Below are 15,144 nucleotides of genomic sequence, written 5' to 3' on the forward strand. Positions count from 1 at the left end.
GCCTCCGCTTATCTAACAGTAAGTAGGAACCCAGTTGTTAAGTCGATTGGCGGATTGCTTTCCTGGGGATAATAATAATCAAAATCCATCTATTGGTCACCAGACCAAACACAACTTGTCTGCTTGAAATCTTTCAACCTCTCTCCCCCTTCTCCTAACCCCCCCCCCCCCCCCACCCAGCCCCCTCCCCGTCACCTGTCTGGATACCTTTCTGTCATCATTTGCGGTCAAATCACTTTACAGTGTATTCTGTGAAGCGCTCTGAGACCCCTTGAAGAAGTGACGACGCTATATCAAATGCAAGGGTTATTATTATTATTATTACGCTAACATTTTATAATATCACCAGCTATCGTCCATGTTATATGTCAGCGGCAGAGGATAAAGAACAGGCGCGAGTGGAACTTTACGAACTATTGTCACCTTCTGTTTTCTATTAGCGAATCTCAGTCCAGCCTAATAATATTAAATAACATTAAATGTCTCCTCAAAACCCAGGCACAGTACATTACACGCAGAGCCATTGCCCATTAATTTAGCTACTTCCTCAAACAATAGCAGGAGGGTTGTGAAGCATGACCTACTTTTTCAAGATCCATGCCAACTCCTCTGTGCAAACTACATGGGGCTTTGGTAACTCTCACTAAAACACTCATCAACATTTGTACACCAGTGGCATTTGTCTCTAATTCTATGACCGGCACCTCATTTTTTTGTTTGGAAGCACGTATCGATAATCCCTTCTCCCTCCATCACCAATTACACCATTAAATGTGTCCACAAAGACTGGTTACCCCCCCCCCCCCCCCCACGTGCGTTTTTTTTTAAACTTACTCCCAACAACGGAAACACGTGGAAGAATAATGATAATTGTGTTTGGAAGTAATTAGTTGTATTCGGTACAAGTGTTTAACCGTAGTTAAACATCCAGAGGGTCCATGTTTGTGTGAGAGAGAGAGAGAGAGAGAGAGAGAGGGAGGGGGAGGGCCATAATTTTCATGGCTGGTAATGATCTGTCGCCATGTTGTATGTCACATCTTCTGTAACATGGCTGGATGGAGTGAGGAGGCGCAATGCACCTCTGGCAGCGTATTTCAGCTCCTCCGTAGTCTTGTATCGCTGTTTTGTAACGGGGGAGTAACAGGACTTTGTGTAGACACTGACACAACACTCAATAAAATGACAACTCGCTTTTCCTCCTCCACCAACTCCCCCAACAAACTCCCTCTAACTCCACCCCAACCCCCCCCCACAACCCACTCTGACGCTGATGAAGAGCTACGACATAATTGCGTCCTAGAAAAGTTCCCAATTTTTACCTTCCGCCTCTGCCACTCCGCTGGGAAGCAAACGCAGTGTTGAACAAATAAGGTTCAAACCTCAGCGTTGTCGACATCTGACATTATTTAGTGGTTCTAAAAAAAAACTGTATTATAATGAACAGCGGCAACTAAATTAGCTTAATCCTGAGGTCAGAAGCTTACGGTCCATGTGATGGTGGGGAAGGAACTGAACCATTAGCCGTGTTGGAGAATCTCTGAACAAGACTGGGGGAGGGAGGGAGGGTGGGTGGGAGGGAGAGAGAAGAAACATTGACTTGTATTGTCAACACACAATATAAAATTACATTTGTAGAGCCCCTTTCACATCGCCAATAGGCCTTCAGGTAGGTTCCATTGTAGGGCCACGACTTTCACGCCCAACCTGGCGCTCGAGAAGAAGGAGGGAGGGAGCAAAGCGGAGGGAGGGAGCAAGAGAGTATAGAGGAAGAAGCCAAACGAAGAAGAAGAAACCAAAGAGTCAGAGCCGCCTTTCCCAAACAAGGACCCAGATGAGATGCAGGAGAGACCGAGCCATAACTCAATAGACCACGTGGGGTGACCTCTGGAAGTGATTTCTGATGTAGCGTTTCCACAGCAATGTAAATTATCGTGATTGGTTGCACAGGTCCTCAATGTGCTGCCTACAGATGAGTTCAATAAGTTTGTAGAAAAGAGGAAGTGGATAATTAACTCTCTTCCAGTAACATTTTTCCTTGACCGCAAAACCTTAAGGCAGGATGGTGGTGGGTGGGGGGGGGGGGGGGGAGAGAGAAAGTTATTTTAAGCTAAAGCTTTAATTTCACATTTTTTTTTAACATACATACATATATATATATATATATAACATTTTGCTGATGCCGGCAGCACCACTTACCGAAAAGTTAGTATAATCTCTACTAAGTAGTCCATAAACCTATAAAACATCTGCCTCCAAACCCCTTACCCCCACCCCAATAGCAATGCATATGCAATGCTGTTCCCCCTCTACAGAATAATTGCCACAACCGACCAAATTCCCTTTGTCTCATGTCACGTTGCCTGAACCGTGCAAACACACTTAAAATACTCAATCATTTACATTCCCCCCCCCCCCCTCGAACCCCCACCAACTTCCGCCACCACCTAACCCCCCCACCCTTCCCCCAGGATGTTAGAGAACATTGTTTAGTGGTTAATACGCTGGAATTTGTGACCAGCAGGAAGTGCATCACGTTGACCCGCAGGAAATCGCCCCGACGCGATCCAGCTTGGGTTATCCTGAGCATGTCCTCCTTCCGGTCACCAGTGGGAGTCATTATTTACGAGCCGTGTTACCAATTGCCGCATGTCGGGCCTCGATGTGAGGTAAAGGAACATCTGGGGCTAAAGACTGGGGTTTAATCAGCCCTTGTTGCTTTCCGTTTTCAGATAACTATCGTACAACATTTGCACCAGCCGAGCTCAGACACCATGACATGATGGGTGTCACTCGAGAGGGACGTGTGGACAAGATACATTGCAGAGAAATGGGACTTCCCTTCCATGGTGGAACAACTGATCCATAGCAGAGTTCAACCATAACCACAAATTGCATTTATATAGCGCCTTTCACATCGGGAGGACGTCCCAAGGCCCTGGACAGTCAACCTGGACGTGACTTGGGACTCGAACTCACAACTCTCTGACCCCGAAGCAAGAGTTCTGTTGGCAGACACTTTAGCGGACACGTGAAAGATTATCACACACACAAATATACCCGTTTGCACTCCATCTGGGCTGTTATTCCATTGTAACAAGAGGGCTCTGTTTGGGCTCATCTTACGCAGTCAGAAAATGGCCGGCTTCTGCCAACTTGGTTCTGCCCCACAAACCTTTCCAAATTGTAAACCAAGGACCAGCAAAGAGCCACACGTGGCTAATCACACGGTTTATGGCGGTGATGGGCCAGACATGCGAGTCTGAGAATTGGCAGGACAATCAAAGGCTTTCCCAAAAGCAACTTCAGTTGATCCAGGTGAATTGTAGGCACTCTATTCAGCTAATAGTTAAATTTACAATCACCTCTGACTGTATGTCATTGTGTGGCACGGATCCACCTCAATGAATAAAGATCGGGGCTGCCAGGAAATGTAATGCTTGAACCAAAGGCTGCTTGTAAAAACAAACCATTTGTACTATTTGTACCTCGGCCCATTTATACTTTCTGGGTCATATTTGTTGATTCTCCCCCTCCGTCCTCCAAGGGTTTCTTCTCTGAAGGCACCAAGGCACGGTTGGGGTGGGGAAGGGTTCCAATGAGCGCTGGCAGATTCCCCTACCACAGCTCAATGGTCTTTAGGAGTTTGTTGTTCTTCTGTGGGGCATCTACAGGTTAACCAACTGCGGGGACATGACAGGAGAACCCAATCCCGTGCTTGCTCCATGTCCACGCTCACGCTCACAGCGCGTTATTCCCCTCCTTACCTCAAGGACACAAGTACAATTGCAGCACTTCAACTGCCACCCCTGCTCCCATACACCCACACCACCCCCACCCCTCCACCACACACACACATACACTGTGGCTGAGATCAACACACCTCTTTTCTCGTCTCTCAACGAAGACCACATCTCTCTTGCAGCGTGTCGAGGAAGAAAAAATCAACTGGCACTTTTCTCCTGCAGCGCTCCATCACATCAAAAGTCCTCAAAGTGGCACCCAATCATTACTGAAGTGTGATGAATGCCTGTATTCGAAGGCAAACTCAAGAGCCATTTTGTGAACAGCAAAGTCCCACACCGTGTCATATTTACCTGGAGGTCTGATGACACTGGGAGAATCTCCCTTCTCTTCTGCAATACTGTCATGCCATGGGATCTTTAAACATCCACCTGAAGAACAAGCAACACTTAATCTCACAGAAATACCTTGCTCTAATGAAAAGCACAAGACCATAAAACATTAAACAACACACCACTCACCTCCTACACTAGTTTGTAGGGAGACAGTGCAGCCTCGTGGTGAATATAGGTATTGAACCACAAGAAGGTACAGGTCCACAACTACTTGAACAGTCAGACGTTGAGTTACACGGAGAGCCTCAGAAGCAGCCATTCAGACCAAACAGTCCACGTATCTTCCATTCCTCCATTTATTCTTTCAATTCAACGTTTCAAGAACATTTACAAAGTACGTTCAGTGACATAATGACACACAGACAGGACCCAAGTTCAGCTTTGACACTGCCTTAATACTTTCCTTCCTGAGAAGTAACATCGGAAACGAAACTGGATAACAAACAAGATGAACAGATTTCATAGGAGATTGAGCCCCCAACCCTCTCCCCCGCACCCAACCCCCCCCCCCCACCCCGATCCCGATGGTTGTGAGGAAATGCAATGCAATTCAACGTGGGACTGAGACGCACAACAGAGAGATCTAAGTTGAAGCTTGGTCATAGGAGACCAGTCAACCGTTCTTGGCCAAGAACTAAATCATTGGCTTCAGTGCCCACAACGTTAGAAAAATCTGTTTCATTAAGATGCAGAACCCACCCCCCCACCCCCCACACAACACACACTCTCCCTGGAAGGTACTTGTGGATGAATGTTGGTAATATAAAAGGCACTGCTGTATATAAATGTAAATTGCTGTTGCAAGTTTTGGGAAGAAACGAACACAGGAACAAGTTACACAGAGACAGAAAGAGAGGCTTCAGTTCCCATGGATGATGGCGGACACCGTAATGTCTCCTTGTTTATGGCCGACAAGGACATGTGAGGGGCCGTCGCTCAGGGGTCCGAGCTCCTTGTAATTCGCTTTCTGGAAACCGACCATCTTGTTTGTGACCGTGACGCCGTGTTTCTGGCAGAGCTCGACAACCGAATCCCAGTCATCCGCCGCCAGCAGGTCCACCAGTCTCTCCAGCGGGTACCGGCAGTTCCGGCTGCTGAATCCGTGGCTGAATATCCGGATGAGGCACCGCCGGGAATGCCCGATGTGCCGGTGCAGAGCACAGCTGGCCAGGAAAGGCAGGCGTCGGCAAAGCCGGAAAAAACGGACGTAGTTTCCCTCGGTGAAGGCACGGTTTACAGCGAGTGCAGACTTCATGCACGGCGAGTCCCGGATGTGGTCGGACAGTAACAGGGCGTAGTGAAGGGCCTTCATTGATCCTGAAAAAACACAGGAGAGCCTCAGGACTGGGATTAGTGCACATCACTGACAGCAGCTGATTACAACCCAAACCACAACGTCCGCGGGTATTCGCTAGTTCAGGGGATCGAGGGATATCAAGGGGCAAAGGCGGGTAACTGCAGCTGAGGTACAGATCAGCCGTGATCTTACAGAATGGCGGAACAGGCTGGAAAGAAGGGCTGAATGGCCTCCTCCTGTTCCTACGTAAACCTCACCTGACTTTGTGAAGTTTTGCCCTGCGGGGGACGGAGAAGCTCGGGCGCCGCACGATCGATTGCAGAGCTTCCTTCCCCTCTTTGACATCACGACTCAAGGCCTTCCCCTTCGACCGACCTCCTCCCTCAACTCCCTCAACTCCCTCCACCCCCCCAAACCCCCACTCCCCTCCCCCCACGTACCGAGATTGTACAGGATGAAGAGCGACTGGAACTCGGCTTCGCTGTCGTAGTCTCCGAGCCTGTAGGTCTCCAGGAGCCAGCTGAAGCACTCCTGGGTGTGCACGCTGTTGATGTCGGGGTCGAAGACCTGCGGGGGCTCCCCGCGCAGCCGGTACGAGGCGTAGAGCAGGAAGCGCAGTGTCCTCTCCAGGACGGCCACGCAGAGCTTGCCGCCGATCCGCTGGACGGTCATGTCCTGCCTCACGCTCCGCAGCCGGTCAAACACGTAGCCGTAGACTTCGCCCCAGCAGACGTCCTGCCGGGGAACGACCCGGTCCACCAGGTACGCGACCGTTTGGAACAAGACGTCCGGTGGCCGCAGGTCCTCGGGCCGGGGGGTCTCCCGCCCCGCGGCGGGTCTGGAGTATTCTTTGACCGCTTTCTGGGGGTCGGCCGCGGGCAGCGAGTCTCTCTCGGTGCCGCTCAGCACCTCAAACCTGTGCAGCCTCCTCTGCCTCTCGCGGTCCGTCCGCTCTCGCTCGGGGCACATGTGGCCGCAGGTCCCCAGGGGGGGGTCTGCCGTCCCCGGGCCCCGCCCCCACCTCCGCCCCCGCCCCGAGGTCATGTCCACCAGCGGCAATGAGAGGCACTGAGACAGGAAACACACGGGTTCAGGGGGGGGGGGGGGGGGGAAGGTCAGGGAGTCAGATACAACAGCTCCCCCCAACAGCACAGCCAGCGTTCCCCACCCCCACCCAACCCCTCCCGCACCCCCTCCCCCACCCAACCCCTCCCGCACCCCCTCCCCCCCAACCCTCCCGCACCCCCTCCCCCACCCAACCCCTCCCGCACCCCCTCCCCACCCAACCCCTCCCCACCCAACCCCTCCCCCACCCCACCCCTCCCGCACCCCACCCCACCCCACCCCCCCCCACCCACCCTCCCGCACCCCTCCCCCACCCAACCCCTCCCCACCCCCTCCCCCACCCAACCCCTCCCCCACCCCTCCCGCACCCCCTCCCCCACCCCTCCCGCACCCCCTCCCCCACCCCTCCCCCACCCCTCCCGCACCCCCTCCCCCACCCCTCCCGCACCCAACCCCTCCCCCACCCAACCCCTCCCGCACCCCCACCCAACCGCCTCCTCCACCTCCCCCACAGCCCCTCCCCACCCCCTCAGCCCCTCCCCCACCCCCCCACAGTGCCCCCCCCCTCTCACCCCCTCTATTCCTCACCTGTGACGGTCAATAGTTCCGGAATTTTTCTAAAAGTCTCAACTTCTCTTTGGAGGGGGTTCTGTTTTGTTGATTGTTTAACCCCTTTCTCCCCTCCGCCCCCTCCCCCCCCCCGGCCCTGCCCCCCCCCGGGGCCTGTCCCACAGCAGTGACCGCGGGGCCCCGCGCCACACCCCGGGGGGAGGAGGGGGGAGGGCAGGGCCGGGGGGGGGGGGAGAGGGCAGGAGATCACCCACTCCCCTGTCCCGGCGCCATAATGCAACAGCCCCCCCCCCCCGGCCCCGCCCCCCCCGGCCCCGCCCCGGCCCCGCCCCGGCCCCCCCCCCCCCGCCCTGCCCCCCCCCCGGCCCCGCCCCCCGGTCCTCCCGCCGCCGCCGCCGACAGAGGGCGCAGTGTCCTCCTCCCGCAGCCGCTCACCATCACTGACGCAGCGACTCACTCTGACCACCGGAGGGCGCAGTGACTCACACCCACCGCTGGAGGGCGCGCAACGCCCCATAAATAAACCTTTTCTTTGTGGGGGGGTGTGGGGGGAGGGGGGGGGGGTGAAGTTTGGTGGGTTGGGGGTGAGGTTTGGGGGGTGGGGGGGGGGGGGGTGAGGTTTGGGGGGTGGGAGGGGGTGAGCTTTGGGGGGTAGGGAGAGGGTGGGGGGTGAGGTTTGGGGGTGGGGGGGGGGGGTGAGGTTTGGGGGGTAGGGAGGGGGTGGGGGGTGAGGTTGGGGGGTGGGGGGGTGAGGTTTGGCGGGTGGAGGGGGGGTGGGGGGGTGAGGTTTGGGGGGTAGGGAGGGGTGGGGGGTGAGTTGGGGTGGGGGGGGGGGGGGGGGGGGGGGGGGGGGGGGGGGGGGGGGGGGGGGGGGGGGGGGGGGGGGGGGGGGGGGGGGGGGGGGGGGGGGGGGGGGGGGGGGTGAGGTTTGGGGGGGGGGGGGGGGGGGGGGGGTGAGGTTTGGGGGTGGGGGGGGTGGGGGGGTGAGGTTTGGGGGTGGGGGGGGTGGGGGGGTGAGGTTTGGCGGGTGGGGGGGGGTGTGGGTGGCAATGGTTTGACGACCTGGACACAAGTGCTCGTTTCGCACCCAAAATAGACAGTCACTACACTGCACTACACCGCCTGTGAAGCGCTTCAGGACGCCTCAAAGCGCTTAGTAAAACACACAGGAAATCTGAGCAGACGCCCCCTCCAACTGATGGTGCTCAAAGCTCTTCCTGATTTAGATATAACCCCCCCATCCGCGAACCCCCCCACCCCCACCCCCCCCCCCCACCCCACCCCCACCCCACCCCCCAACCCCCCCCCAAAAAAATAAAGGAACGCTTCGAACCGCCCCCAATCTCTGTATTTAAGGGTTTTTTTTTATTGAAAGCTCATACCTCTGGGTTTTGTATTGTGTTTTGTTCGAACGCTGCTTAACGGTTTAAAAAAAAAAGTGGCATATCTTTTAGAAAAGGAGAAGTCCCCTTATATCCCTCCCCAGGTACAATTCTGCGAGTGGTAAACACTTTCGTATTGGAGCAGGGGGTTGGCGCAGCACAGGTTGGCCACCCCGTCCTCTTCGAGCTGCCCCTCGTGGCCGTAGCTGCCCGGGCTGCAGGCTATCGTGCTCATGGGCGACTCCATCCAGTCGTCGGTCGACTCCGCGTCGCTCTCGGTGTAGTCGCTGTGCGAGATCTCCTCCAGGAAGACGTCTGGGTGTTCGGAGTACTGCCAGTTGCCGTCTCCGCCCGTGTTCAGTTCGTCGATCTCGTCCTCGCTGATGCCTTCGGTCAGAAACTTCCTGATCTGGTAGCCGCGGTACGCCGCTTGGATCTTGATGGCGGCCTCCGACTGCTTCCGGATCTCGGCCCTGATCAGGTAGCCCTTCCAGGCGGCTTGGATCATCAGGGCAGCGTTGACTTCTTCCTGGTATCGCTTGCGGGTCTGGAGCAATCGTTTCTGAGACTCGTGGTATTGGTGTTTGATGTGACCTGGCTTGGCGCGGAGTTTCTGGGTGGCCACTTCGCCCTTTTTAGGGGCAGGAACGACAAAGCTTTTCCTAACGGTGGACACCACTGGTCTGGGGATGTCGACGCACAGTGTTCCATCGCTCAGTGTCATTCCAGGTGAAGACAAATCCCTCAGATGAAGAAGGGGTGAAGATGATGATGGTGAAACGATCAGTTTGGCATCGCCAGCAGAAGTCTCCTTATGCTCTCGATCTGCGTCTCCGTCCGGTAGATCATAAGGATACGGTTTGGCGAAGATATTCCTTTGACCATCTCCGTGTTGTCTTTCTTGCGAGTTATTGGAGCTTGGCTCTGGGTGACCTACAAGTGAGATATTGTGAGTACCATTGCCAGGATAGTCTGGGTTCTTGTGAGATGCCTTCTGTTGCATTGTGTTCATAGGGCTGGTTGACCTCAATGAACATAATATGGGAGATGGCTCATACCCCAATGGTTGCTGAACTTTGGTGGTGATCTCAAGCTGCTTGGCTTTGTTGATGTAGTTGGACAGCAAGGATTGTTCTTCTGGAGAAGTACCGTACTTAATCAACTTCCGGTTGACCTCTGGGCTTGTCGTGGTTGAGGAGACCATATATTCTGACTTAGGTGTGATCCTCAGCATGGGTTCGGCTGGGGTTTGAGAAGATTTTTTGCTCAACACGTATATGGTATCGCCTTCCTTTTCTACGTTGGTTCCATAACTAAAGCGTGGTCGCCTGGACGCCCTGTATCCTGAATAGACTTCCTTCTTCTCAAGGAGTGACGAACCCTCTTTACTCTCAGGAAGTCTCTCTACGTGTCTCATCTCCACCTGGACCTCACAAGTCAATCCCTTGCCCCAGCCTTCCAAAGTCTTCACCCCAATGCTGGCATAACCGCTCTGTTCATACCCATCTGTTTTGTTCATGATTGTATTCAACATGTTCTGACCATTCCAGGTTTCCGGGTAGTTGCTTGAGGTGCTGTTCTTCTCCCTGGAACTTTTCCGTGATTTTCTGATGGAATATTCAAACGGCAAAGAGGCATCTGTGGTTCCACTGGGCATGAGGTCCAGGCAATCGGATTTGGACTGTAGTTTTGACATGTGCAGCTCAATATCAGGGCTGGTCCTGGCCTCTTGTTGATTCTGGACCTCTTTGCCGATGGATTCCGACTTCACGCAATCCTTGACCGACCCCTTGTACTTGATGTGTTTCCTCTTCATCTCGGGGCTTGTGCTGTTGGACATGACGGTGTATTCCAGTTTCTGGGTTGGCTTTTGAATCGATTCGGTGGCTGTGGAGTAGAAGCCGAAGGATTTATCGCGTGGACACCTCTGCACCTCCACCTTGTCCACGGTTGCTTTGTAGCTGTACTTGGGACGCCTTGTTGAGAGGCTTGGGGTGTGGTGATCTGTCCATACTTCTTTCTCTGTTGGGTTACATCGGTAAATGTCACACAACCGTTCCCCATGTTTCATTTCCTGGTGAGCGTTAAGCAGTAACTGTTTCTCCAACCTCTCTGTAACCTTCTCTCCCGCTCCTCTGTTATCTCTCTCCCCTTTTACCTGAGCATGGCTGTTGGAATACTTATCCTCCCTTGACCTTGTCTTTGACCCAATCTCTCCTGTGGTCTCTCTACCGGGTTTCCCCGTTTTGCTGACTTTTTCTTCCCTGATATTCAGGATCTCCTCTTCGCTGTTGCGGGTGGTTTGGGCACTGCCTGTGGTTGAGGCTTCCTCTCTGGTGCCCTTTCTTGATTTTCTTTTGCTGTGCTCACTCATAGCTCGAACGTCGCTTGGCGAGTTTAGCGACCGAGCCTTGTGGTCCGAGGCGTAAGAGTGTAACTCGGACATGTAGAGGTGAACGTCGGGACTCAGTCTGGTCTCCGCTCTCTTCCTGCTCGACTCCTTGAGTGTGGTTTCGGATCTCGCCTGTTTATCCGAAGCGCTCCGGTGTTTGGGCTTCCCGTCCGGGTTACTGGTGTTGGAAGCGATGCTGTGTGAGGCTTTGCTCGAGAGGTCGGTCGGTGACTGGGAGGAAGGGCGAGATTGTTTGTCCCGGTGATGTTTGGCCCCCTCTTCCGACTTGTCCGAGTTAGCCTTGTAACTGTACTTTGGGCGCCGAGATGAAGGCATGAGGTGGGCATCGACCCAAAATTCCTTCTCCGTCGTAAACAGCCTGTGATTCTCAGATCCCCTCTCTCCATATCTCAGCTCCGGGTAGCTACTGGACAGCGCGTGTTTCTCCAACCGTTCCACCAGTTTCTCTCCTGCCGCCCTGCTGTCTCTTTCAGCCTTTGGCTGTGCCTGAGCGGAGATGTACTTATCATCTCGCGACCTTACCTTTGGCCCCAACTCCACCGAGTTGCCTCTGGGATATATGGGCACTGGTTTTACAATCTTACTGCTTTTCTCCTCACGAAAGCTCAGGGCGTCCTCGTGGCTGCTGGGCACCGTTTGGATACTGCTAGCGGAGGTAACCTCATCGATTCCGTAGCCTGAGAGGAAGAGAAGCTTTCATTAGGAGGCACCAGGGGGTAGGAGGAGAACTTAGCACAGTATTCTTCGGCACACTTGATAAGAACATAAAATTCTTAGGCAAAAGTAGACCTAGGTCCATCCAGTTTGCCTTCCACCATCCTGGCAGTCGCTTGCACACGTCATGTCCCATGTTTTAGAAAATTGACAATTACACATTTCTTATTAAGTAATACCGCAACTTAAGACTCCAATAATGATCAACGCGGAGGGTTTATAAGGGAGCTACAGTTTGACGTCACAGTTTGTTTCCTTTTAAGGCATTCTCTGTTGAATTCCATCTCTCTGTTTCCAGCATCCGCAGCCTTTTGGGGGAGAGAGTTCCAGATTTTCACTCGCCTTTGTCTGAAAAAATGCCTCTGATTTCACCCCTAAATGGCTGAGCTCTAATTTTAAGATGATGCCCCCCTTGTTTTCCGGATTTCCCCCACCATGAGATGCATTTATTATTTCTTCTAAAGGTGTTTTACGACGTCTCGAAGACGTGATCAGATGCTATAATAATTTCAACGATTATTAGGATGATTATTATTATTATTAAATAAATACCTTTATAGTCTTTCCTTTTTAGTTCTTCTTCTTTGTCTTCTCTGTTTACATCCTCCCCGGCTCCTCTTCTCTGACTAATCTCTTCTTTCTCTCTTCCCTCTTTCTTGTCACTCTTTCGAGTCTCTTTGTATTTGCTGCTCCTTCGCCCATCTTTCTCCCTGTCTCGCTCCTTCTCCCTGTCTCGATCTCTTTCCTTGTCTTCACTCTTTCTTTCATCCTGCTTTTCGGTCCATACTTCTATGCTTTGTTGTCTTTCCATCCTTTCTTTTCTTTGAGCTATTGCTGTTATTGGCAGAGAGCACAATTAGTCCCACAACCAGTTACCATGTGCCTTAACACATACAGGAACAACACTTGTAAATATTTGCTATCTAATTGCCTGTTCGACCAGAGTGACTATCCTTTATCTGTCAGACTTGACTGTGAGACTACAGGTAAACCTCACCCAACATTCACACAACTCACATCTCCAGGAGGAATAATTGCAGCTGATGTATCCTCTTTCAAACCAGAGGGGAGAGCGATGGGAGATTGGAATATCCCAACTGCTCCCTAGCTGATATCAGCATTTGAACCTGGGACCTTTCTCTTGTGTGTTTGGCTCACCAGCCACCAGCCTTTTCCCACTAGGCCATCGGTGACCATGACAAGAGGGTCACAGGTCCATCGTGTACGCTTGCACAGCGAGTTCCCGATTTCAGTAGAGCAGTCAAGGGCACTGGGAGTGGAGCACAAATAGGTTCAGCACCTTGGGACGTCCTCCTGACGTGAAAGGCGCTATACAAAAGTAATTTGTTGTTGTTGTTTTCCTTCCAGAAGGAGTGGAGGGGCAGGTGGGATGAGTTAGTGCTGCTCGCCAACCTGTGGTCAACGTAAGACCATCTGGACGTTCTGTATGATTTTTTTTGGCCACATCTGGAGGTCAAAGGCAAAGGAATGCTGAATAAACAATGAACATCGGGACACGTTTAATTCGATTTGTAACACCAGGAACCTTCCTATTTCTAATGGGAGTCATTTTACTCTCTTCCAATATCACAGACAGCTCTACTACTCCACACCCATTGAAATAAGAATTCATATTAAACGACATTATTTTGAACAGTGGAACTTCCAAACACCTTTCCACCCGGGTGAAGTAGATAAGAGCCGAGTATTATAATAATAATAATAAATGATCATCCTTGCATTTGATCCAGCGCCTTTCGTGTTGGGTAGATATTTCAATGTGCTTCACAGGATACACTGTAAAGTGTAGTGACTGGGTATTTGTAGGCGAATTGCCAATTTGCCACAGCAACGTCCCACAAACTACCATTAAGTGAATGACCTATTTTTATTTTATTTGGGGGATTGTTGGCCGGGACACCAGGAGAAAACTGTCCCCTCTGTTTGTCTGTGGAAGTTCTTAAGGGCACCATTACAAATCTAAGACAAATCGCCTTTACTCACCTCCTGTGCAGACTCAGGTTTTCTGTGTTTTTTTCCCCGCTTTGGGCTGTCACATATCACAATGCCATCCCAAGGTGATAAGCTGTTACAAACAGTTATGTCATAAAGAGCATGACACCTGCAGCCATGTGCAAACCTCACCACCTGTCACCAAAAACAGCCATTGCAGTCAGCAATTTAACCTGTTTACTGTTTTCCGTTGTGGGCAGAGAGGGTCGAGGTTACTTTTTCATTCCGCTTCTCACTTTACCATTTATCGCGGGGTCCCGTAGCGTAGAGGCTTAGAGCGCACGACTCGCAAGCGAGAGGACCCGGGTTCGATTCCCGGGCGGGTCAAAACCTTAGGCAAGTTTCCTTATTCACACAAACACACACACACACCTCCGTTTACCTATCAGTAATCACATCACAACGTCACAACACCACAGAGCCCCATCCCATCCTCACCCAAATTCATTCCAAATCCAATAGAGTTGACCATTATTGTACGTCGCTGGTTGTAATTCAACTGCCGTGTTTGACTATTTAGCGAGGCTCACTTTGTTTCGGATTGATCTAATTCGGTAACATGCTTCCGAGGCAATATGCTATACATGTTATTGTCGCCTTGTCAGAACCTGGGCTCTACGCCCATTGACGGCTGAATGAAACTCACGCGTGTCCGCAAATATGTTACATTTATTAGGAGTTAAAGGTTAAAGAGCAGTGGCGCGGATGGCGAACTAGTCCACGGTGAAGCGCTCTGAGACCCTGCGCTGCGTGAAGGGCACCGTGCAAAATGCAAGTTGGCGTTGAAATGTGTTTGAACCTCCCCTCCCCTCCCCACCTCTTGCCCATGAATAAACTTTACTTGATCACCAGATTTCCGATTGTAGCTTTTATTTTATGGAAAGTTGGCGCCTATTTTGCCTTTCTTATGGCTCACTACTGATAGACTTTCACGGTTGACTCCAACAACAAGGGACAGAGAGTCGGTGACTTTAGCTGATGTCTCCTGGGGCCGCTTTGACGTGTATGGTGACCTTCCTGGGGTTGTAGCAAGGATTACGCTTGACAAAGATCCCACAACCAATGATCTTGACTCGGTTGTATTGTGCCTCATTCTCGACGGTCACGGCGGACTTCCAGGTGCATCTCGGGCTCCTGTTCTGGATTGGGGTCTGCCCAACAGGGGAAGTCCCATAGGCTGGGAGGTGTGTTATGTGTAGGTTCTTTGGGCTTCCTCTGAAGCTCAAGTGTGATGTGTTCTCCCAGCTCACGGCCTTTGCGGCTCCAACTGATTCCTCCAGTTCTCTCTCCAACCCCGTGAGAAACTTTCTGATCTGGAAGCCTCGGAAGAGAGCCTGGATCTTGGTGGCTGCCCTCTCCTGCCTGGTGATGGCTGTCCTGGTCTTGTGGCCCCTCCAGATCGCCTGGATGGCCGAAGCCGCCCTCGCCTTCTCCTGGTGTTGCCTTCTGGTTTGGAAGGATCTCCTCCACTGCCACTTGTCTACATTGGCCAATTTCGAGATGTCGAGGTGCTCTTTCTCCAAGGCCAGTTTCTGGTTTCTGCTGATGGGGGTG

At 52.4% G+C, this 15,144-nt stretch overlaps 1 protein-coding gene across 1 annotated transcript; it reads right to left on the bottom strand.

Moving 5' to 3' along the window:
• Positions 1-4,853: 4,853 nt before the first annotated feature.
• Positions 4,854-7,189, bottom strand: LOC103182040 (SAC3 domain-containing protein 1-like). The gene is made up of 3 exons (XM_042342697.1): positions 7,087-7,189; positions 5,874-6,501; positions 4,854-5,453 (listed from the first exon to the last, which is right to left on the bottom strand). The coding sequence occupies exons 2-3, from the start codon at positions 6,475-6,477 to the stop codon at positions 4,996-4,998; spliced, it is 1,062 nt and encodes a 353-aa protein (XP_042198631.1). The 5' UTR covers positions 6,478-6,501; positions 7,087-7,189; the 3' UTR covers positions 4,854-4,995.
• Positions 7,190-15,144: the final 7,955 nt, after the last annotated feature.

This window comes from Callorhinchus milii, unplaced genomic scaffold (genome assembly GCF_018977255.1).
Source record: "Callorhinchus milii isolate IMCB2004 unplaced genomic scaffold, IMCB_Cmil_1.0 Scaffold21, whole genome shotgun sequence".
Lineage (NCBI taxonomy): Eukaryota > Metazoa > Chordata > Chondrichthyes > Chimaeriformes > Callorhinchidae > Callorhinchus > Callorhinchus milii.

Coding starts and splice junctions, on each gene's coding strand:
- LOC103182040 (XM_042342697.1), bottom strand. CDS start 6,477: ATGACCTCGGGGCGGGGGCGGAGGTGGGGGCGGGGCCCGGGGACGGCA. Junction 5,454..5,873: donor CTTCATCCTGTACAATCTCG/GTACGTGGGGGG, acceptor GTGTTTTTTCAG/GATCAATGAAGGCCCTTCAC.